The 24,228-nt window shown below is 36.3% G+C and overlaps 5 protein-coding genes and 1 non-coding gene across 7 annotated transcripts in view; 4 read left to right on the top strand and 2 right to left on the bottom strand.

The window, feature by feature from the left end:
* The window catches only part of arhgap17a (Rho GTPase activating protein 17a), a gene marked incomplete in the record, with an annotated part of 38,073 nt that extends 35,705 nt beyond the window's left edge, over nucleotides 1–2,368 (bottom strand). Inside the window, 2 exon segments of the mRNA XM_024285681.2 lie at nucleotides 1,705–1,844; nucleotides 2,060–2,368. Of these exon segments, the coding sequence (XP_024141449.1) occupies nucleotides 1,705–1,757 (53 nt within the window).
* A 1,486-nt stretch (nucleotides 2,369–3,854) lies between these two features.
* Nucleotides 3,855–8,335, top strand: lcmt1 (leucine carboxyl methyltransferase 1). Its single transcript, XM_024285811.2, has 11 exons — nucleotides 3,855–4,258; nucleotides 4,484–4,575; nucleotides 5,069–5,190; nucleotides 5,271–5,347; nucleotides 6,110–6,171; nucleotides 6,246–6,348; nucleotides 6,578–6,698; nucleotides 6,771–6,872; nucleotides 6,944–7,035; nucleotides 7,772–7,869; nucleotides 7,949–8,335. Exons 1-11 carry the CDS (start codon nucleotides 4,173–4,175, stop codon nucleotides 7,969–7,971), a joined length of 978 nt encoding a protein of 325 aa, XP_024141579.1. The 5' UTR covers nucleotides 3,855–4,172; the 3' UTR covers nucleotides 7,972–8,335.
* A 5,007-nt stretch (nucleotides 8,336–13,342) lies between these two features.
* LOC112154362 (aquaporin-8) lies at nucleotides 13,343–18,644 on the top strand. Of its 2 annotated transcripts, none has more exons than XM_024285250.2 (5): nucleotides 13,343–13,863; nucleotides 15,661–15,787; nucleotides 15,855–16,034; nucleotides 18,288–18,422; nucleotides 18,499–18,640. In XM_024285250.2, the coding sequence occupies exons 1-5, from the start codon at nucleotides 13,607–13,609 to the stop codon at nucleotides 18,514–18,516; spliced, it is 717 nt and encodes a 238-aa protein (XP_024141018.1). In that variant the 5' UTR covers nucleotides 13,343–13,606; the 3' UTR covers nucleotides 18,517–18,640. The 2 variants fall into 2 exon arrangements, with proteins under 2 accessions (XP_024141018.1, XP_024141017.1); XM_024285249.2 differs by having other exon boundaries at nucleotides 13,356–13,863; nucleotides 15,855–16,069; nucleotides 18,499–18,644.
* Nucleotides 18,644–19,598, bottom strand: hbae5 (hemoglobin, alpha embryonic 5). Its single transcript, XM_024285251.2, has 3 exons — nucleotides 19,435–19,598; nucleotides 18,905–19,112; nucleotides 18,644–18,831 (listed from the first exon to the last, which is right to left on the bottom strand). Exons 1-3 carry the CDS (start codon nucleotides 19,527–19,529, stop codon nucleotides 18,703–18,705), a joined length of 432 nt encoding a protein of 143 aa, XP_024141019.1. The 5' UTR covers nucleotides 19,530–19,598; the 3' UTR covers nucleotides 18,644–18,702.
* trnai-uau lies at nucleotides 19,184–19,276 on the top strand. The gene is given in 2 exon segments: nucleotides 19,184–19,221; nucleotides 19,241–19,276. It is a non-coding gene; the product is annotated as a tRNA-Ile (tRNA).
* A 3,454-nt stretch (nucleotides 19,599–23,052) lies between the features above and the next one.
* LOC112154609 (hemoglobin subunit beta-1) lies at nucleotides 23,053–23,826 on the top strand. The gene is made up of 3 exons (XM_024285687.1): nucleotides 23,053–23,206; nucleotides 23,288–23,510; nucleotides 23,599–23,826. Exons 1-3 carry the CDS (start codon nucleotides 23,115–23,117, stop codon nucleotides 23,725–23,727), a joined length of 444 nt encoding a protein of 147 aa, XP_024141455.1. The 5' UTR covers nucleotides 23,053–23,114; the 3' UTR covers nucleotides 23,728–23,826.
* Nucleotides 23,827–24,228: the final 402 nt, after the last annotated feature.

Genomic DNA, 24,228 nt, shown 5'->3' with positions numbered 1-24,228 from the left:
TGCTTTTATTGTCTTTTATTGCTCTTAATGATATTTATTACTTGTTTTTATTTATTTATTTATTTATTTCTAATTTGTGTGAATGACTTGGAGCTACAGACTGCCATAATTTCCCTTGGGATTAATAAAGTATTTATCTATCTATCTATCTATCTAGCTAATATTTCAGCTGCATGTTAGCTATTTTGGCTAGTTGAGGCTTTTTTTTATTTGTTATGCTATTTTGTAGTTTAGCTAATATTTCAGCTTCATGTTATTTGTTTTGGCTAATTTAGTTTTTTCCGTTTTTTAAGGCTAATTTGGAGTTTAGCTAATATTTCAGATGAATGCTAGCCATTTAGGCTAATTTAATCCTTTTTTCTAGTTTTTTAAAGCCAATTTAGAGTTTAAATAATTTTTCAGCTACATGCTAGCTGTTTTGGCTAATTGATTTTTTTCAGTTTTTTAAGGCTAATTTAGAGCTAAGCTAATATTTCAGCTGTATGCTAGCTATTTTGGCTAGTTTAGGCTTTTTTATTTGTTATGCTATTTTGGAGTTTAGCTAATATTTCAGCTGCATGTTATTTGTTTTGGCTAATTGAGTTTTTTTCAGTTTTTTAATGCCAATTTAGAGTTTAGCTAATATTTCAGATGAATGCTAGCTGTTTTGGCTAATTAAGGATTTTTTTTCAGCTTTTAATGCTAATTTAGAGTTAAGCTAATATTTCAGCTGTATGCTAGGTATTTTGGCTAGTTTAGGCTTTTTTTTGCTTGTTATGCTATTTTGGAGTTTAGCTAATATTTCAGCTACATGCTAGCTGTTCTGGCTACTGTAGACTTTTTTATTTTTAGGCTAATTCAACATTTAACTATTTTATCTGGCAATCAGCTTCAGCTTTTTTAGCCATCAATTTCAGCATCTTCAGCTTCCATTTCTAGCATCTTCATTTGCCAAATAGCTTATAGCATTCACATTAGCATTATTGCAAATATTGCTATTTTGAATACACAGTATCTAGCTTTTAGTTAGTTTAAAGCTGACGATGGTTACGGTAAAATGTGAGTTTCACATCCACTTTGTGTTAGACCCAATGAGTGGACTAATTGTAAAAAATAATCAGAGATTAGTCGACTACCAAAATAATCGTTTGTGGCAGCCCTATAAGAAATTAAACATTTTAACTCGCTGTCAGCATCCACCGCTCTGAGATGCTCCGAAGTGCAAAAGTCTGTTTACATCTGTGCATCCACGGACACGGTTCCATGAATCATGAAGAAGAGCTCCCCTGACACATCTCACCTTCTTGTTCTCACAATGCCTGGTCGAGTCATGGCGACTTTAAGTATCCGATGACACCGGAGTGTCATCATGTAACCATATAACCGCATAAAGGGTGGCGGTTCCACACATAGGAGCATGTTTGCGCTCCCCTCTATCAGTTAGATTTAATGAAGTCAAACAACAACACTGTTGAAGCTCATTCATCCACATGAAGGAGTCTCAATTCAATCCCATTCATTCTCGTCTTAATGCATCTCAACAAAGTCAAACATCTTCCTCTCTATGAGCCAAAATTAAGAAACATGTGATTTTTTTTCCCTCATAGAAATAAATTGATTTAATAACTTTTTAAAATGGGAAAACCATGGATGCTAACTCCTCAAATTGAATTCATCCTGGAGGAAGAGGCTCAAATAAAGAGCAGATTTGATCTCCAGACTTGCCTGCCAACTGTTTGATTGGCGAGCTGCTTCATCCGATTGAACTGTTTCTTCATTTTTCGGTCCCTCGCCAGTCAAGTCTTCGGAAGTTGCGCTTTAAATCCCGGCTTTGGTTGAAGTTCGCAGGGCTCCCGAAGCCGAAGCTGTGACGGAAACAAACAGAGAAAAAGGGGAAAACAAGCGAAAGCTACTGAGGCGCGAGCTCATTAAAAATAGTTTGTAGCTTTGCTAGTAGCTGCCTTGCTAGCTAGTAGAAATTCTAGAAAAAAAGTTTCACTTTTTTGCCCTCATGATGGAATAAACTATTTTTTCCTGGATGTTTTGGCGAATTAAAGTCGTAAAACGAAACGGAACTCACTTTCACCGTCTCCGGCGGCTTTTCATGGCGCTCCTCGGTTGCTGACTTTACCGTTAGCCGGCGAGCTAACGCCGCCGAGCAGGATAATCCGTTGGCTGCTTCTCCTCGGAGCAGAGCGGGGGACCGAGTGCGCCGCGGGCAGCGGGGCAGCGGCGGCAGCAGCGTCTCACCTCCGCCTCTTCCAGCGCGCAGATCCGCAGGAAGTCACGTCCAGCAGCATCTCAGCACCACCTATGGCCAGCAGCACCTTTCACTGCACACCGGCGACACGAGCGTGAAAAATACGGCAGAAAACTGAACCACAACAGCGTTTTCATTTCTTTATTTTTCACCTTTTAATCCTTCAGATAGATGTGTTTTTTTAATCCTATAAAAGTGATTATTTGTTTTAATTATTAACGTTCTTTTTTTCAAACTAATTTATGTGTATATTTTATCTTTTCTGTTTGATTTTATTTATTTTTTAATGTTTGCTCTGATGTTTTTTTATTCATATGCATTTGATTGTTTGTTTTAATTGTTAATGATTTTTTAACTAATTGACATAGATAAATATCTTTTTTCTATTATTTTATTTTTATTTACTTTTCTCTTTTTCAGGAGCATGCTTTTTTGTTCTGTAATTTAGATTTTTTTTATTGGTAATGTTTTTTTATACAGATATTTTATCTTTTTTATTATTTCATTTTCTGCTTATTTTTCATCTTTTTCCTCCTTCAGATGTATGATTTTTTATCCTGCAAATCTGATTATTTGTTTTATTGTTAATGTTTTCAAATCATTTATATGGGTATTTTATCTTTTTTACTATTTTATTTTTATTTATGTTTCATTTTTTCCTCGTTCAGATGGATGATTTTTTTATAATATAAATTTGATTATTTTTGTAATTGTTAATTTTTTTATTTTTGACTCATTTATATAGATCATTTATCTTTTTTATTATTTTATTTTTATTCATTTTTCTCTTTTTCAGATGCATGCTTTTTTGTCCTGTATTTAGATTTTTTTATTGGTAATATTTTTATACAGATATTTTATCTTTTTATTATTTCATTTTCTGCTTATTTTTCATCTTTTTCCTCCTTCAGATGCATAATTTTTTATTCTGTAAATCTGATTATTTGTTGTAATTGTTAATGTTTTTAAATCATTTATATGGGTATTTAATCTTTTTTATTTATTTTTTCCTCCTTTAGATGGATGATTTTTATAAAATAAATTTGATTTTTTGTTTTATTTGTTAATTGGTTATTTTTTAACTCATTTATTTAGATGTTTTATATTTTTCTTATTGTCATTTTATTTCTAAATAAAATTTATTTTGAAATATTTGGCTTCATCCTTGTGTCAAAGTGGAGAATCTATCTGTTTTTGCTTTTTACTTACATTTTATATTTTCAACTTTTTCTAGTAATTATTTCTAGTAATTGATTTTATGTTGAAACCTCAAATATTTTACATTTTAATATTGCAAGTTCAATATTCAATAAGCCAATGTGGTCAGAAAAATATGTTTATGCCCTGAATGATTAAACATTTTAAACATTCTTCAACTTTTAAGTGAATTAATATGCTTTTATTTTTAAATCACATCACACTGTTTAAAAGCTTTTGCTTTTCAGATTAGCAATGAATGTTAACACGCTGCCTCTTTAAATGACTAATGGGATTAAATAAAAAAATAGATATAATAAACATTAGTAAATAATGATGTATATTTTGAATTTATTTATTTATTTGCCACAATAAATAAAAAGGTTACAATCGGTGGTTTAAAAACAATATTTTAAGTTGAAATTTTTATCCGGATGTGATGGGGATTTACTTCCGGTAGAAGTTGTCAACACATTTGAAGCTCCGAGTACTTTGTTTTTAGCCTTTCCCCCTTTTTATAGCTTTCAGTAATTGACCTCAAACCGTTTTTTGCGCGTCACTAGAATTCTAGCTACTTTTATTCCGACCACAGATTTCATATTTCGTCTAATAATATTATATTACTTAAAAATAAAAGCCCAGAGGATCAATTTAGCGGTTCTCCTGCTAACTTCCGGCGGCTAACATCATCAGTGAAGCAGGTGGAATTTGGAATCATTTGGGACTAAAATCATCTATGGCAAGTCGGCAACCTTTCACAGACACGGATACAGCAGATGAAGCGGTCAGAGCTACTTGTGACGATGCAACCGTCTGTAAAAGGTAAAAACTGCCGGAGGAACCAGTGCGGAACACGTTAGCTAAAACAGGAGCACTTTTATTTGTGTAACGTCATAAAAGTTCCCCCAAATGTTTATGTGTACATTATACTGTATATTTAGGCTGTCAGTTAAATATTAACATCTGAGAATAAATACATATTAGGCTAAAAATTAAATTCTCAGAGTTGGTGATTATTATATGTTTTATATTTTTGTTGTGTTTCAGGTTTGCTACCAGTAAAGGTTACTGGAAGGACCCATATATTCAGTATTTTGTCAGATCTGTAGGAGAGAGGAAGGCTCCTGAAATCAACAGAGGTAAACAGTCTTCTTTATTATTTTTATTCTGTGTATATTCTTGAATTTGTGAAAGAATTAGCATGAAATCAACTATAGGTTATAGCTTTTACCAGTGTTTTATGTAATGAGGGACAGATTTGACCATTACAATTCAATGTACTGGGTAGGAACTATTGTCAAAGTGCATACAATTAAATATATTGATCTATAAGCCTTTTTGTTTATGATACGAAACAGCTTTAAGACTCACCCCAATAAAAATAATGTTTTAAATGTGTTCTTGTAGCATTTTTAACAAAAAAACAACAAGATAAAACCTTGTTTCTGAGTATTTCTCTATTTGAAACATTGGGAAGTTGTAGTTGGTACGTACAAATTACAATAGGCAGGTCACAAGCTCCTGATGCTGATTCATCCACTTGCAGACTCATAGATCTATGTACCATTTTGTTTTGTACGGCCATTTTCTGTCTTTCCAAAATCTACTTTCTTGTTGTTTCGTATTTGACAGGTTATTATGCTCGAGTTCAAGGTGTCAACCGTCTTCTTGACGCATTTCTTAAGAAAACGCAGTGTGACTGTCAAATAATCAACCTGGGTGCTGGACTGGACACCACGTTTTGGAGGTTAAAGGTTTGTAAGCTTTACTTAAAAATGTCTAATGAAACAATAACAAAGCATCTTTAAAAGTGTGTCATCTTTATTTTTTATAGGACGATAACTTAATGCCTCGGAAGTTCTTTGAAGTTGACTTTCCTACTATTGTGGCGAGAAAAATACACTACATAAAGTAAGTTTGACTGACCTTGTTTTTAAAGTATTTAGGGTAGAATTTTTAATGTGTTTTTTTTTAAGGTAGAGATCATTTATGAAGACAAAAGATCACTTTTTATTAAAATGTTGAAGTTTTTTTAGGGCCGGGAATTGATTTAAAAAAAAAAAACAAATTAATTTCAAATCTTGGAAAAATATTTAGGATTAATTATTAGTCAAATATACAAAAACAAAAAACAACAAGATTAAAGTACTAAAAAGTGATTGAATATGTATTTATTTTTGTAAATAACCATGGGATAAGTGGGATTCATTTGCGTTAAGAAATATTAGCTCACTAAATATAATTAGTTAATCCTTAACGCGTCATTGTGCGTGGTTAATTTTTTTAAAATTTCAAATAACTATTTATTTTTTTCAGTAAACTTGCAGTTAGTTTCTGTTTTTGTGTTGTATTGTACACATTCACCCTTTAGAGGGAGCCAGACTCTCAATTTAGACTCAGAATAGAGGACAAAATGTTTACTGTTCTAGTCTGCTTTTGTTTACTCTCCCCATCCACTTAATTTGACATAAATGATTTTTAATCCTTAATATAATAAAATAATATTACTTATTACTTATTGGATGGGAAATATATTTTCTTGTGAATTTAGATTTTACCTCATGTTCCTAAATATTTAAGAAAATGTTCCAACTTTAGAAGTAAAATTGTAGAATTAAACAAATAATCAAATGTCTAATGTAAATTTCTTTATCTGTTTATCTTTTTGATTAGGACCAAACCTCCGCTGTCCAAACCCATCATTGAGACGCACTCGACCGACTCCCTACTGCTGGGTAAATAAGACTAAAGCTATGATTCGCTGTACTTCACTTCACTGAAAGCTTCTCATTTGTTTGTGTTTCTGTAGATGCCCACAGTCTGGACTCGGATCGGTACTGCATCATCGGAGCAGACCTCCGGAACATCTCCGACATGGAAGAAAAGCTGAAGAAGTTCCAGCTGAACACAGAGTGGGTGGAATAAGTTTTTTAGCTTTCCGGTGACACATTCACGGTCCGTCTGTCGGTTGTTGATTTGTTTTCCCAGCACAGCTCTGGAGGTCCGAGAACTGCAGCTTATCTGTGAGTTCTGACTGTAAGCGGGCTCAGATAAGAAGCTGTCTGACTGCAGTGCAGCTGGACGCCTCATGGAGGCTTGTTTGTGTCTGCTCACCTCCGCCTTTCTCCCTCTCACCCCCAGATTACCCACGTTGGTCCTGACCGAATGTGTGCTGGTCTACATGAGCCCATCCCAGTCCTCTGGTTTAATTCGCTGGGCGGCAGAAACGTTCCACACCGCCATGTTCATAAACTATGAACAGGTGATCAAAAAAAGCACCTTAAAAAAAAATGTGTATAAAGGCAGAGACTCATGTGTACTTTCCTCTTCTAAGGTGAACATGTACGATCGATTCGGACAGGTGATGATCGAGAACCTGCAGCGCCGCCAGTGCACGCTGGCCGGCGTGGAGACCTGCCAGTCTCTGGAGCTCCAGGTCACCAGAACCCCGAGGCGTTTCTGCCGCGCTCGCTTAGTTTCTCATGTTCTGCTGGTTTCTGTGTGCAGAAGGAGCGTTTTCTGAGAAGTGGCTGGGAGCACGCCAACGCTTTAGATATGATAGCGGTCTACAGCATGCTGCCTCAGGAGGATGTAGGAAGGTGAGGAACCAGGAGAACCCTCGCCGTCTGCAGGACTTTAGATTATTTAGTCATAAACGATAATATACTTCAATATTATCTGATAAATAAAAGGAGCTTTGAATGTCAAATTACTTGTAATAAGACCACATAAAATCAGTATTTTTTCAAAAATGTTGCATCAAAATAGTTTTTTAACGCAGGAACTCTAAAGTAGAGATTTCTAAAACAACAAGACTTCAAAGTCAAGGTTGCTCAGATTGTTGCTTTTATTACAGTTAAATCCGCTGCTTTTACTCAAAGTAATTTACAAGTGTGGTTTAAAGCAGAGTTATAAAGAGTTTATCTTTCTCAGATAAGAATCGTATTCTTGGAAAGCCCGAAATAAATCATGTCAAATTGAAAAATAAAAACACAACATTTCTGCCTTTTGAGCTTCAGCTGTAAAAAGGCTTCTGCTGCTCAGACTTTAAAGGCCTAAACTCGGATTTTCTGAAGTGTTTCAGAGTAAACTATCCATAAATAGGATCATATGTTACCTTTGGTACGAAAGAAGAAATTATTTATGAAGTATGAATTATTGTTGAGGCAGAGTTTACGTAAAAATGTAAAAAATGTTTAGTTTGACGAAGGGACGTTAGAATAAATCATAGAAAGGATGATAAAAAGCAAAAAGTCTATTCTGCTATTAAGGAGATATACTTTTTCTTAAATGTCTGTGATCTTGAGATCGTATAACCTGTTTTTTTTTCTTCAGAATCGAGCGCCTGGAGTTCCTGGATGAGCTTGAGCTGCTGCAGCAGCTTCTCCAACACTACAGCATCAGCTGGGCCTCCAAGGAGAAACTCAGTCTGGGTATAATCTGGTTATTCTGGGACAAACTGGTGCCGGGTCGCCTTTCCTGGTAGTTTCTGACGTCCCTGTGTGTCCTCAGGTCTGTCTCAGGTGGCGTTCTGAGGGAAAAGGTGGAAGATCCTGCGTGGAGAAAGGGAGCACCGGAACGCTGTCGTCCCTCGCCGGGTTTTTATCTGCTCCATTATGACTAGATTTCAAATAGAAAACATGACTCGGCGAAAGGATTCAAACGCTCTTTGTTAGTTTGATCTCAGTCAATGAAAGAAAATCAGTCGAGCTTCTTAAAATGTGATCACTGATTGATGATTGTGCCGTAAAGGTCGCATGTGATCGGACTGGAGATGCATTCAGTGTAAAAATGGAACTATTTATGTTTGCCTGTGATGTTTTTTTTCTATTTTCGATCTAAAAACGACCAACCGGTCGGATGTGTGACGTCAATAAATGATATTATTTGTGTAAATGAGAGTTCTTCATTCTGCTCTGTTTGTTCAGGCATCAGTTTCTGACTGTTTTATGTCTTCCTGGGAGTTTGATTGTCTTGAACGCCACTTTTTTTAAGGTCCGCATGAACCAGGAATTTCTAAAACCTTATTCAAACATCTTTTGATGTATTTTCAAATTGTTCCCAGTGGTCTTGTAATCATGATTTTGCAATTTTTAGACTAAAAAAAAAAAAAAAATGTAATTTTCTTGGACATAGTTTCTGTAGAGCGGCTGGAGTTGGTGCAGTGAAGGCCCGCCTCTACTTCCCATCATCCTTCTGTTGGGCTGAAAGGATAAACATTTATTGAACACACTAAAACAAAATTTTTAAAACTTAAACTAAACCATAACTTTTTAACATAATTATAAACTAGATACAGTATGTAGCATTACCTGTGATAATGCTAGTATGAAAGCTTTAAGATGAATTTGGCCGCTGAAGATGGTAGTGCTGATAGCTGAAGATGCTGAAATGCTGGAGCTAATAGCTGAAAACGCTAAAGCTGATAGACAGCTAAGATATTAGCTAAATGCTAAATTAGCTTGAATATAAAGGAAAAAAAACCTAGGTTAGCCAAAATAGCTAGCATGTAACTGAAATAATAGATAATCTTGAAATTTTCTTGAAGATGAAAAAAATCTTAAATTAGCCAAAACAGCCAGAGTGTAAATATTAACCAAACTCTAAAACAACCTAAAAAACTTAAAAAGAAAAGCCTAAATTAGCCGAAGTAGTTAGCATGTAGCTACATTATTAGCTAAACTCAAAAATAGTGAAAAAAGAATTAAAAAGAAAAGCCTAAATTAACCAAAACAGCTAGCATGTAGCTACAGCTAGCATGGTGCAGCAGTAGGGCGGTCGACTCCTGATCGGAAGAATGTGGGTTCGATTCCCGCCTATGTGTTGAAGTGTCAGTGGGCAAGACACTGAACCCCAAATTGCCTCTGGTGGAAGGTTGGCATCAGTGTTCGGCAGCTGAGCAACCATCAGTGTGTGAATGTGTGCCTGAATGGGGCTGTGACTGTAAAGCACTTTGGGTCTTTGAGGAAGGTTGAAAAGTGCTATACAAGTATACGCCAAAATATCAGCTAAACTCTAAAATAATCTAAAAAAAAATTAACAACAGAAGTCTAAATTAACCAAAACAACGAGTGAGTAGCTAAAATATTAGCTAAACTCAAAAATACTCTAAAAAACATAAAAAGAAAAGCATAAATTAGCCAAAGCAGCTAGCATGTTGTGAAAATATTAGCTAAACTCCAAAATAGTCTAAAAAACTTAACAAAAGAAGTCTAAATAAGCCAAAACAGCGAGTAAGTAGCTAAAATATTAGATAAACTCCAAAATAGAATAAAAAACTTAAAAAGAAAAGCCTAAGAAAAAGAAAAGTGTAAATTAGCCAAAGCAGCTAGCATGTTGCTCAAATATGAGCTAAACTCCAAAATATCTGAAAAAGTTTAAAAAGAAAAGCCTAAATTAGCCAAAACAGCTAGCATGTAGCTGAAATATTAGCTTAACTCCAAAATAGCCTAAAAAGCTTAAAAAGAAAAGCATAAATTAGCCAAAGCAGCTAGCATGTTGTGAAAATATTAGCTAAACTTTAAAATAGTAAAAAATAAATAAATAAATAAAAAAGAAGTCTAAATTAGCCAGAACAGCTAACATGTAGCTAAAATATTAGCTAAACTCCAAAATACCCTATAAAACGTAAAAAGAAAAGCCTAAGAAAAAGAAAAGTGTAAATTAGCCAAAGCCGCTAGCACGTTGTTAAAATATTAGCTAAACTCTAAAATAGTCTAAAAAAACGTAACAAAAGAAGTCTAAATTAGCCAAAACAGCGAGTAAGTAGCTAAAATATTAGATAAACTCTAAAATACCCTAAAAAACTTAAAAAGAAAAGCCTAAGAAAAAGAAAAGTGTAAATTAGCCAAAGCAGCTAGCATGTTGTTCAAATATGAGCTAAACTCCAAAATATCTGAGAAAGCTTAAAAAGAAAAGCCTAAATTAGCCAAAACAGCGAGTAAGTGCGGTAGCTAAAATATTAGATAAACTCCAAAATAGCCTAAAAAATCTTAGTAAATGCCAAAATGACATGTGTTTACAGAGACAAAAACAGTTAAATCTTTTACTTTTTGGTCAATTTTATTTTTTATGTAGTGTTTTCTATGTGGTTCAGCATCTGAAGGAACTTTAATGTGTATTTTATGTTATTTTAAAGACAGATTAAAAAAGTCTGTTACACTTTTTTGTCTTTACTTTATCTTTTATCGCTCTTTGAACACTCAGAGATATAGATGCAGCCATAACTAATTTATGACACCATTAATGAGTCAAAGTCCTCCGTTTGTTGGAGAGGAAAACATTAACCGAGCCGTTCTTGGTATCTAAATGTGAGGAATTACTTCTGGATTTCAAATAAACAACTAAAAAACACTTTATGACAAATTAAGAAAAGATCATTTAGACACTAAATTATCTATTTTTAAAGATTTTGGTAAAACCAGGCATAAAAAAACAGGGTTTTTATTGACAAAAACAGAAATTTGATGTTTACATTTTGTTTATTTTGTTGTTTTTATGCTGAATCTCCCTCATTACTGCATGAGACGTTTAATTTGGAGAGCTTTCAGTAGAATTTATTCATTTGCTCGTTATTTGGAGAATTTCTATATCATAAAGTTAATCTAAATCCTTTTATTCTGGGGTGTAGATTTATTCCAATCAAGAGTTTGGGGATTCGGGGTCACAGGGCGACAGTGAAGTGGGCGTGGCTTGTCTTCCAGTGGGTGTGTTGTTTGTCAGAGTGCAGATAGACTCTTCACACTCGGATGGTTTCCACACACGATCTGGATGTGTTTCATGAGAATGTCCGTTTCATGTTTTATGTGTTTTCATATTGTTTTATATAAATATGGTCCAATAAAAAAACAGAAACAGAGTCGTAAACTCCAGAACTTTGGTCAAATAAAGTTTTTAGCTAAAAAGAAACAAACATAAAAACTTGAATGTTAATTTTAATTAAAAATATGAATAAAAATGAAGTTTAATATGTTACAATGCAACTAAAATGATGCATTTTAGCACAAATCTGAATAAAATAAGCCTGTTTTATTGTCTTTTCTATAAATTTTTATTACTTATAAAAAGATTTGCAAATGTGCAAAACCTCTTTTTGAAGTCGAAATACTTTTGCAAAATTACTTTTAGTTTTCTGATTCGGGTTTTCAGTTCAGAAATAAATAGATTTTTGCATTTTAGAACTAAATATTGGAGTTAAACATTTGTTTTTTTTACGATTTTTCCTTGATGCATTTTGACATTTGTTTAAAAAATTGGATCTTTTAAAAAATATAAGTATTTTTTTTGTATTCTAGACATTCAAGGCTGATGATTGCTTATATGTTTGTGGAGGTAGAAGCGATATAATCTTTAGCAGAGTGCAATAATGTGGTCTAGATTTTGGGCTTTGTGGCTTCAACATGGAGTTATCCCGTCGTTGTTTTAGCCGATGCACACGGATCAAAATATGATCTGTAAGAAATGTTATTATAAAATATCAAAATCTAGGAATAAACAATTAAAAAACAATAAAATAAGCATAAAAATTAACTTAAACTTCAAATTGAATGTCATACTGCCCAATATGAAGTATTTTTTCACTAATTCTGCTCAAATAGTTTTTATTTTTGAGTTTTTATGTACCAAATGTTTATTCATTTTTATTAAGGTGATAAATAAAACTACTATTAATGACTCGTTTTTGAAGAAAATGTGAAAAAAAATGAGACAATGAAGGTTGTACAAGTTGGTCCATCTTAAAAAATCCTAAAAAAATATAAAAATTGTACTTACTCTTTCAACTTTAATCTAAATGTCATCATGAAAATGTTGACAATCAACAATTATTAAACTTTAAAATCACATATTTACAATTGAAAATAATCGGCGATTAGTCGAGTGTGAAAATAATCGCTTGTGGCACTAATAGACACAAATCACAAGAGAGTTTGGCTATTTTTAGAAGAACAACTTGTGTGGTGTTTGGGTCACCTGGTCCCCGCAGGCACCATGTTGGTGACTCCTGGTTTTAATTTCATCGTACCTGAGACAATGACAAATAAAGATATATTTTTATTTTTTTAGCTTTTAAGTACCGAAGTGACAAAAATCTACTAAAAATAAGTGAAATGTAATCATTTTAGAGCAAAAAGTGAAAAAAATGAGAATATGATGGTTGTATAAGTTGATCCATCTGAATAAATCCTCATAAATCTAAAAATAGCGCTTATTATTTGAATTTAAATCTAAATTTTAAATGACATTTATTCAAATTTACAATAACATCCTTTAAATCGAACCAAAAATAAGTTTTTGAGTCTTAAATTTAAGTTTTATTTTTAACAATTTTGACATATTTTAATAAAAATTTCTTTTTTTTAAGATCTTAGCTCTTAATGAGACAAAAAATTGATCATCTGAGGTGATTTTGAGATAAAATGAAAAAGTGTTGAGAAAAAAGATTAACTAAAACGACGTCAAAATATACAAAAAACAAAGTTTAATGTAATAGTTTGCAGTACAAATGAATTGAAATAATCTAAATATGAACAGTAGCCTTCAAAACGTGGATCCTAACAAACACTTTGACCTCAGTAAAGGGAAAAAATGTTTAGATTCAAGTAAATAAAGTTTTGATTTGCAACGATAAACTCTTCAGAGGTGTCAAATAACAAGACGGATGATGTCACGGCGTCAAACGTGGCTATAAAGTGAGGAGATATAGACGCTGTGCATGTCAGTCCTTCAGGAGGACATAAAAGCGTCAGCGTGTTTGTGTGTTTCTGACAGTCAGATTGCAGAGAGCAGCATTAAACCTTTGGCAGTCCTGCAGAGCGTCTTATCTATTCAGGCTGCTCTGAGTCACGGCAGGCCGGCCTGCGCAGCCAGATAAAGCCGAGGTGATGATCATTGTGAATAAATAACAGTTTAACCTGAGGAATGTTTATTGTGGTCAACCATAACCACTAATGTCCTGCTTTGAACTTTATCGCCACTTTATTGTCGCTTTGGATTTATGGAGTCACCGTTTTAGGAGCCTCAGACGTGTCAAATCCCTCATGAGTGAAACATGGGAGGAGATTGTCGATTATCCTGCAGATCTTTGCTTTATGAGCTCCAACAAAAGCAGGTGTTATATATAACCGTGAAGGTCTCTTGACTCAGTTGGAGTCTGGAAACGACGGTTTAGACATGGAGAAAATGGATCTGGAGGACGTGGATTCCGCTCTCATGGAGAAGGGGAAGAAACCCGCCGCCGCCGCCGAGCCTCCTGGCAAATTCGAGAGGCTGTACCAGCCCTGCCTGGCTGAGCTGGTGGGAACCATGTTCTTCGTCTTCATCGGTTGTGTGTCGGTCATCGAGAACGTGCCTGCGGCCGGGCGGATGCAGCCGGCTCTGGTTCACGGGCTGGCGGTGGCGGTGATGGTGGCGGTCATGGACAACATCAGGTAACCTCACCAACGGTTTGGGGCTCACGCCGCTTTTCTCCTTCAAAATCTACTGGGAAGACGTTGATGGTGTTAATTGTTGAAAAGTTACAGTAAGTTAAAAAAGAATCAGCTTATCTAACTCTACAACCACGTATTTGAATAGTGTAGCATTTGTAGCTGGGGGCCCAAGTTGAGCCAGAGGCGAGGTCCACTGCCAAGAACAGGAGAAACACGAACCATCTTGTAGCCGGACTCCCTCCGTGGTCCTGAAATTGTTTTCCACCTCTGAGCTGAAATCTGGATCCAAACTGTACGACTGGATTGCTCTAATATTGCTCACCGCTTTTGTTGCACCAGTAATGTTACGTCGGAGTTTTGAGGGGCTGTAAGCTAGTGGGAGAGAGTATAAATGAAGGAATTATGGGGAATTAGTGCAGGCTTACTCCACGGCAAAAGTTCCGCCTACAAATCAGAGGTGATTTTTTTTTAAGGAACTCATGTCGGTCTGCAGAAATTACTGTATGTCCTAGAACAGGGGTGTCAAACTCAATCACAGCTTAGGTCGCGGGCCGAACAGGATAAACATTTATTGAAGACTCTGAAACTAAATGTTTAAAACTTTAAAACCATAACTTTAACATATTTATGAACTAGATATATAGCATTACCTGTGATAATGCTAGTGTGAATGCTGTAAGCTGAATTTGGACGCTGAAGATGCTAGTGCTAATAGCTGAAGATGCTGAAATTGATAGCTAAAAATGCTAAAGCTGATAGCTGAAATCACTGAAGCTAAAAAATGAAAACACTGAAGCTGATAGCTTAAAACTCTGAAGCTGAAAATTGAAATCACTGAACCTAGTAGCTAAAAACGCTGAAGCTGACAGCCAACCAAAATATTAGCTAAATGCTAAATTAGCCTAAAGAACAAAAAAAAAACCTTAGGTTAGCCGAAACAGCTAGCATGTAGCTGAAATATTAGCTAAACTCCAAAATAGCTTAAAAAATATTAGCAGATGCCAAAATAGTTCAAAAAGCTAGCAGAATGCCAATTTTTTTAAACTTCAAAATGTAACTTTTTAATATGAATGAAAAAGGTTGGAATATTATTTTAGAATAAATCAACTTCAAATCACCTGAAGATGCTAGTGCTGATAGCTGAAGATGGTGAAATTGATAGCTAAAAACGCTGAAGCTGTTAGCTAAAGCACTGAAGCTAATAACTGAAATTACTGAAGTTAATAGTGGAAAATGCTGAAGCTGATAGCCAGCGAAAATGTTAGCTAAATGCTAAACTGCTAGCATGTAGCTGAAATATTAGCTAAACTCCAAAATAGCCTAAAAAATCTTAGTAAATGCCAAACTAGTCCAAAAAGCTGCACAAGGACAACTTTTAAAATTTAAAAATGTAACTTTTTAAATATAATTATGAATAATAAAAAGGCAGGAATATTATTCCTGAAAAACATTAAATAACTTTCAATATTTTACTCTTTCTCAATAAAAAAAATATTTTGTTAAAATTATACAAGTTAGAAATAAGTGCAAGTTTACATCAGGCCATTAATAACAATAAAACAAAATCATCTGGAGGGCCGGATAGAATAACCCCGAGGGCCGGATCTGGCCCCCGGGCCTTTCTCTGACATGTGTCTTAGAAAACGGCAACTCTTTTAGACTTTGGCTAAAAACTGTAAAATCATAATTAAAAAATACTGAGGAAGCTTTGAAAATAGATCAAATGCTGATCAAAGTGGGACGTTCAGATGTTTTTTATTGGTTCGTGACTTCGCTTCTTGTTTCCCATCTTTGAAGCGGCTCCCATTTCAACCCCCCCTTCACCATCGCCATATACCTGTGTGGCGGCATGAGGCTGGCAATGGTGGTGCCCTACCTCATCAGTCAGCTGATTGGAGGAATGCTGGGAGCCGGCATGGCCAAGGTCAGCTGCAAAATGAGGGCTCGCCGTCAGAACGTCTCCCCCGATGGTCACCCCTCTTGTCTTGCAGCTGATGACCCCCCCGGACCGCTACCTCAACGCCACCGGAGCAGCCTTTGACCTCCTCAAGTCAGACGCGCAGGTGTCCAGAGCCATCTTTGGGGAGGTGGCCATGACGTGCCTGGTGACCATGGTGGTGCTGATGGTGGCCGTCAACGGCAGGACGAAGACGCCGCTCGCCCCCTTCCTGGTGGGCTGCACCGTCATGATCAACATTTTGGCGGGGTGAGGGCGCCGCAACACGGGTAGACCCACTCTCAGGAAAATGGTGACATTTTTCTGATAATCAAAGACATTTTAAAAGGCAATTCTGAGAATTTCTTAATTCAAATGGTTGTGAATCAGGAGCAGACCAAAGAATAGATCCATGAACGTCTTCGTTTTCCTCGTCTGAGGTGAAATCTTTCATTTTAGACTAAAAACGTCATAATCATAACAGGAAATGCTTTAAAAATAGATCAAAATATGATGGGAGTGGGACGATTTTTGTTCCTGTATTGACTTTCATTACAAATATTCCTCCAGCGTTAGAAATGAATCATATTTTTAAATATTTTTTGAGGCTGAAACGTTCAGAATAGAATCTGCGCTCAGAAGAAACCAAACAAACAGCTGAGCCGACCTGCTTCCCTCACACATTTCCTCTTACTGATATGACGGGCTAAAGGGATATCTTTAAACTCTGATCTGGTTTATCTGGTTTATGTTACTGAACCCTCAGCTGGTGGACAAATGTGTTTGAAAACAAAGTAAAAGCTTTTTAAAGAACTAAATTTATGAACGTTTTTCAAGCAACAACATTGTGCTAATAACTAAAATCAATCTTATACGACGGATGAACGATTATATTAATCAGTCGGAGTGGAAATGAAACCTCTAGTGGTCACTACTGGCTGAGCTTTCAGTTCTAACGTTTTTATAAACAGTTCATAAACAGAACTGTCATCCCAATAACACTCACTAATACTAATTTATAAAAACTTGAACCCGTAATCAAGAGAGGTTTTCTTCAATCTGAAAATGTACTTTTTTTGGGAGGGGTTAAAAAATGAAAATATTTTATAGTTTTGCAACGAAAAGTGTAATAGTTTTGTTTAAATTGAATTTTTTTTTTTCCAAATTGATGAAATTGTGTCTAAACTGCATCATCTTATAACAAAAACAAATATTAAACAATTCTACTTTACAACGTCTGTCGTAAAATTGTTAGTTTGTCAGATGAAACGTCCGCCTGTTTACTCTGGTGTTCCACAGGGTATCAAACTGGGACCCCTTCTGTTCTCATTTAGATCTCTTTCTTTGTGCAAAAGAAAGGAGGCGGTGCTTTTAGAGCAGAGTCTTCCTGAAAGGGGTTATTCTCACGTTGTAACCTTAGATCGTTTTCGTGGATATGGGAGGGGCTACACACATTTCAAACGCTTTTGCTTTTATGCTAGCCAGTCCAACATGGGAAAAGTTGTGTAACAAGACATTTAATAAACTAACGCCAGCTCCAGGTTGTTTTCGTTTTAAATGAGCTTCAATCAGGAAGTTCCTGCTTTATTCACACTTTATTCACACAGACCCACAGTGGGTTAAACGCTGCACACAGAGTCCGGTTCAGATATAGAGCAACACAGCTCTTCCTCTGGAGATCAGGAATTGAACCTCCAACTCTGTAGTCACCAGTTTTCTTCTTTAAATACCCTCTCTGATCATCTTTTGGTTTTCAAAACGTTCTTTTAATTAGGATTTTGCTGTTTTAGCCCAAATCAAAACCCGTTGTTCGTTTTAGGACATAGTGCATCACAATTAGGCTCAGAAATACAATTTTAAGATCAATTTCTTTATTGTTTTCTTTAATTTTCTTTAAATATGTCTTCTATTGTTGGAAAAATGTGATAAAAACACTCTAAAACATTTATCAAAGGGTCTTTAACCAGCAGAAACCAGAATTTCTAATGTGTAATGAAACCTGCATCATTTTGTTTAAACTGAATTTTTTTGTCCGAATTGATGAAATTGTGTCTAAACTGCATCATCTTATGAGATAAAACAAATTTTAAAGAATTCTACTTTACAATTGTCAGATGAAACGTCTACCCGTTGACTCTGGTGTTCCACAGGGTATCAAACTGGGACTCCTTCTGTTCTCATTTAAATCTATTTATTTGTTGTTTTCTTTCATTTTCTTTATATATGTCTTCCGTTGTTGGGAAAATGTAATAAAAACACTCTAAAATACATTCTTTTCAAAGGGTCTTTAACCAGGAGAAACCTGAATTTTTAATGTTTTATTTATATCAAATCCACATTTTTTAAAATGTTTTAATGCTTCATTTGATTTCATGTTTTGTTTATAAATGTAGGTTTTGGTGTTTATTTCTCATCTGGCTTCATATTCTAATGATCCTGATAGAAAATGATGAATTGATGAACTTTGGAACGTTTTGGATGTTTGCAGCGGCGACGTCTCCGGCACGTGCCTGAACCCCGCCAGGGCCTTTGGTCCGGCCGTGATGGCCAACTACTGGACCTACCACTGGGTGTACTGGGTGGGGCCCATCGGAGGAGGCCTGCTGGCTGCAGCTCTGCTCCGGTATGACCCCCGCCTTCATAAAAAATGACCTTGCAGTTCGCAGTGATAAAGCTAATCCTGGTCGTCTCGTTTTCAGGCTCGTTCTGGGAGATAATAAGTTACGCGTCCTCATGAAATCCTAATTCCAGCCTTTATTGTGTTTTATTGTCATATAGGTGAGAATGAACTTGTAAACTGTTATCAGTGTGTCTGTTTTTTGTCAAATAAAAAAAGACAAAAGCCTTTGATTGATTGGTTTATTTGCTGGGATTCTCATGGTCTGGACCAATCTGCAGAAACTTTAGCGGTACTTCTCGGAGAGACCTAAAGCCACGTTGCCCAGGAACTTATCCAAAGCCACGTGCGCCTCCGGGGTGAATTCGTTGGGGAACATGTTGGCGATGACCACCTGGATGCAGTGCGCCAGGAGCTGCAGGATGGAGGATAAGGGCGTTTAAACTGAGGATCAGATCTGCAGGTGAGCTCTAAAGTCTGCGTCCTACCTTGAAGTTGGCCGGATCCACCCGCAGCTGGAAGGCGTGCAGCTCGCTGAGCTCCAGCAGGCCGGCGGTCAGGTTGTCGATCTTGGACACGGCCAGAGCGACCCCGCCCATCACCTTCTTGCCGTGCTTCTTCACGGACTCCCCGCCGGTTTTCATTTCTGGCCAGTGGGAGAAGTAGGTCTTGGTTTGGGGGTACACCAGAAGCATCCTGCGGAGAGAGAACCCCGATAAAACAACGTTAATATGAGAAAGTCCATCGAAAAATGCGCATTTACGCACGCTCCAGTGGCGCAATCGGTCAGCGCGCGGTACTTATAAGACAGTAGATCGTGAGCAATGCCGAGGTTGTGAGTTCGAGCCTCACCTGGAGCACACCTGACTTATACACATTTTGATTTTTAATAATCACAGATTAGTCAAATGGAAAAACGCGCGTAAAAAAAGTTGGAAACCCGTTTTTTAAGAATCTGACAAACTAATAAAAATCAAAACTTTGAATGATTCTCCATCTCTTCGGCTCCACCTCTCACCTGCTCAGAGCGTCAGCCCCCACCGCGTCGGCGGACTTGGCGATCTTGGCCCAGAGAGCCTTGACCGCCGCCTTGTCCTTCTCTGTCAAACTCATCTTCTCTGCTGCTCTCGAACCTGGATCAGATGCTGATGGCCTGCTCCCCCTCTGCCCTTCCTCTTAAATTCATGTGCCCCCCCGGAGTCACACCCATGCGAACCGGTGCCAAGGCGCGTCCATGACGCACGCGGAGCCGCTCAGGCCCCGACTGATAGACACTTCAGTGGCCGGATGCCAGCTGGAGGGGCGCTATCGGCCCCCCCATACCGGGCGTCGGTTGACCAAAAACACCGCCGCTTACGTGGGTTGGGAGTCTGACTGGGGGGGGCAGAGGTCAGCGGAGGTCAGCAGAGGTCACGGCCTTTAAGGTTGAAAACAAAGGAAAACACATTACTTTAAAATACATTGTAAAAAGTAAAAATGTGTTACATTTAAATGATTATTTTTCATCAAATAAAAATTTGAGTTAATGATTTACTCAACTTGGAAGTTTTTGATAAAACCAATATTTTTAAGTCTACACTCTTAACCCGGATTAGTTACTAGAACAGAGAGTTGAAACAGATTTCCTTAAATTTTTTAAGTTTTTACACAGATACAAAACTAGACAAATTTAGTTCAATGAACAATTAACAGTATCCCAGCCCTGGATTTAACCAACTAAGCTCTCCAGCTATTCATGAAATAATTCCTGCAAAAGACACAAAAATCCTTAATTTTGATAATTTGATTATCTATTTCTCAACTTTAAGTGTCAAAGTCCTCACAAGCTCCGACTTTTACCTTAAAAAACTGGACAAAACTTTTAAAAACAGAATAAAAAGTTCTATGAAAGCAGAATTGATTTCTGAACAACGTTGATGATGAACAAAAATGTTTGGTCACTACATCAAAATTAGCCTAAAATCCCAAAGCAGAAAGAATTATTACATTTTGAACATCAAGAAAAACTAAAAAGCAATGCTAACTTATTGCCCATTTTCAGCTAACTTTCAAACTCTGGGAAAAAAATAGGATTGAAAAGCAACTTTTTTAAGCAACGAATATATAATTTTACGACAAGAAACTCAGCTTAATGCAAACTCTGATGCAAATGCAAAAAAATGTAAAACTGTAGCTCGCTCACTTTATTTTTGACATTAAAAAAATGGCAAAACCTCCTTCAAAGACAGTTTTGATATAAGCTCCGCCCACTCTTTCAGGAACTTAAGAGCAGAAGTGATCTCTACATATTGTATTTAGTAACATTTAAAACTCATCTTTAACGTTTCAAACAAGAAATGTATGTAAGTAATGATACTAAACTAAAAAATATAATGAATGATTTCTCAAAATTGTGATTACAGCTAAATTAACTGTTTACAGTGTAGCTAATTAAAAAAAAAAAGTGTTATTTCAGGGGAGTCCAACTCAGTCGTACAGGAGGACAAAATCCAAAACACACTAAAGCTAAATGTTTAAACTTTAAAACCGAAACTTTTTAACATAATTATGAATTATGACATCATTCCCTGAAATAATGCTAGTGTGAATGCTGGAAGCTGAATTTGGTCTCTGAAGATGCTGAAATTGATCGCTAAAATGCTGAAGCTGAAAATAAAGTTAAAATATGTGCTAAATGCCAAATTAGTCCCCATAAAATATATTTTTTATTTTCTTTAAATGTTCCCAGTGGGATTTTAATTAGGACTGGGAAGTTTTTAACAAACATTCCACATCCTAAATGTCTTAAAAGCCATTTTTGCTGTTGATCTGAAGCCTTCTTTTCCCAGAATCCCCCTGTGTGGGCGTGGCTTATGGTGCTGAGCTGCATAACCCCAATTATGAGTTTAAATTCTATGTTTGATGGGCAAAAATCATAAATAATTTTCATGTTTATCATAAATTTGGATCCAAAATACAAACTGAAAAACAATGAAAAAATTTCAAAGAATAAAGATCAAAGGAAAATTAATACAATTTTTTAAAGAAAGTGAAAATATGAATATGATTTTAGATCATAAATGCACATAAAATAGTTTCCAGATTTATCAGGTATTACATTATTTTTTTGCCGTCATGATTATGTTTTTCTATCAAGTAGGAGTGTCCCGCCCACGCGGCGTTTATCAATCAGCATATTTGGCGTTTTAATCAAAAGGCCTGCAGAGTTGGCACGCGGCGGCGGGGCGGAGGACTCGCTGCTGCAGATAACAGCCGTGTGGCTGAGATGATAACAGCAGGCTGCTCCTGAGGGAGAGGAACAAATGTCTAAAACAAAGAGAGAAACTGACAGTTTTTACAATATTTCTATTTTTAGAGCTTTGGATTGATGAGAAATGTGTAAAAAAAATTTTCATTTTAATATATTTAATGCAGTTTTTGTTTGTATGATCAGCATTTTTAGAAGATATCCTGATGATTGGATACTTACTTTTTTTATTTGCAGATAATTGATGGTAGATTGTTTAAAAATGCTTCAATAATTTGTTTTTTAAAGTGATAAAAGTCTGGCTGCTTCTCTAAATGCATCAAACAAAAGCACGTTTGAATAACTCATTTTTTTACTTTTAGAGCTTTAAATTCATGCACTGTAAAATGTGGAAAATTGGAGCAATTAACAACATTTCTGTCATTTGTTTAAGCATATTTGTTCAACTTTTAACTTGAGTAAACCATCAACTCAAAAATGTAATTTGATGAAAACTAGTCATTTTTAAATGTGAAAAAATTACAGAAATGTTGTTAAATGATCAAATTTTCCACTTTTTGCAGAAAAAAAACATTTTTTTCCTGTGTTGAACATTTAAAATTTAATTTATTTTTACGCCGATGACTCCGTTCTTATTTTTTATAATTTAATTTGCAACATTTTGATGTTATATGATTGAATAATTCTCCAATTATTATGTCTTTTTTAACAATAAAATAACTTTTTTGTGTGATAAACACTCTTAAATGCCAAATTGTTAAATTACTTTTGCACTGATGACTGTATACTTAATGTAATTTGCCATATTTTGATGCATTATAACATAATAATACCTCAACAATTATGTATTTTAAACAAAAAAAAACGTTTTTTGTGTGATAAACATTATAAATATAAATTATTTTGACTCCATATTTATTTTTATCTAAATTTGCAACATGTTGATGCTTTATAATTTAAAAATCCTGAAATAATTGGGTATTTTAAAATAAAAAAACATATATTTTGTGTGTGATAAACATTATAAATATAAATTATTTTTATGCTGATGACTCCATACTTATTTAAATTTAATTTCTAATATTTGGATACGTTACAATGCAATAATAACTCAATAATTGGGTATTTTAATTTTTAAAAAGTCGATTTTGTTCAAATTGATCTCAATTTGCTTTGATTACTGCTAAACAATGTTTAAAAAATCTATTTTAAGTTTGGGTTTTATGTGAAAATGACTTCTAAAGTCTGATTAAAGCAGGACTATGAGGCCCGGACTCTCCCAGAAGGTTCTGGAGAAGTCTCCAGTTTATCAGCAGTGCCTGATCTCCAGCCTATCCCTTCTCCCCCCGGCAGGGCGTGGGGGGCTTTGGGGCGTTTAAATAGACCCCCGCGGACAGGATGCGCCATTCAGCCTTTTTTCTCAAGCCTGAAGACAAACAAAACCCGCAGCCATGGTTGAGTGGACCGAGCAGGAGCGCAGCATCATCACCAACATCTTCGCCAACCTGGACTATGAAGATGTGGGCTCCAAGGCTCTCAGCAGGCGAGGACAGAACCGGGCCCAGTTCTGCTCCGTTCACGATTGAATTCATTGACTAATGACGTGTTCCCGCCCTCCCTCCAGGTGTCTGATCGTCTACCCCTGGACTCAGAGGTACTTCGCCAGCTTTGGAAACCTCTACAACGCCGATGCCATCAAGACCAACCCGAACATCGCCGCCCACGGCACCAAGGTTCTGCACGGTCTGGACCGCGCCGTCAAGAACATGGACAACATCAAGGCCACCTACGCCGAGCTGAGCGTGCTGCACTCCGAGAAGCTGCACGTGGACCCCGACAACTTCAAGGTGAGCGTCACGAGCGCAGGTGCGCAGCGGGCGCACGGCGCATGCGTGCGTCAGGACGTGCGTAACGGTGTCTCTCCGTCTCCCGCAGCTGCTGGCCGACTGCTTGACCATCGTCATCGCCGCCAAAATGGGCTCCGCCTTCAGCCCGGATGTCCAGGCGACCTTCCAGAAGTTCCTGGCCGTGGTGGTGTCCGCCCTGGGAAGGCAGTACCACTAGAGCCCGCAGAGGAGCGGAGAGGAGACTGGAGCTCTGACATCTGTTCATGTGTGTTCCCTCCGATCTGTGAAGAAATAAAGGCCCGCCAAAGCAAAGCCACGCTGCTGCTGCTGCTCTCCTTCTTTCGTGTTTGACTCTTCACTTTCTGAGCTGTAGTTCATGGCAGATAAGAACCGGGAGCTGATGGAGCTCCTGCAGGAGGGACGAGAAAACGACACGAACATCCACAAATTTATGTTAGAGTTATTCAACTTTTTAGAGATCTACAACCACTTTTGATATTCGAGTTCATAAAAAAGTTTCATCAAAGAATAAACTATCATTTGCGGAAAGCAAATTTTCAAATATTTTCACTAAAATGAACAAAATATAACATTTAAATAAATATCTAGACATTTAGCAACAAAAATGCAGTTAATGTTTCTTTTATCGCCTTATTTTATTTGCAAAAATACTAAAAATCAATCGTAGTTTCTGGGTGTACACATATTTAAGCAAAAA

The sequence above is a fragment of the Oryzias melastigma genome, linkage group LG19, assembly GCF_002922805.2.
Source record: "Oryzias melastigma strain HK-1 linkage group LG19, ASM292280v2, whole genome shotgun sequence".
Lineage (NCBI taxonomy): Eukaryota > Metazoa > Chordata > Actinopteri > Beloniformes > Adrianichthyidae > Oryzias > Oryzias melastigma.
Note: the sequence above shows the minus strand (reverse complement) of the source record. Positions and strands in the feature narration are given on the sequence as shown.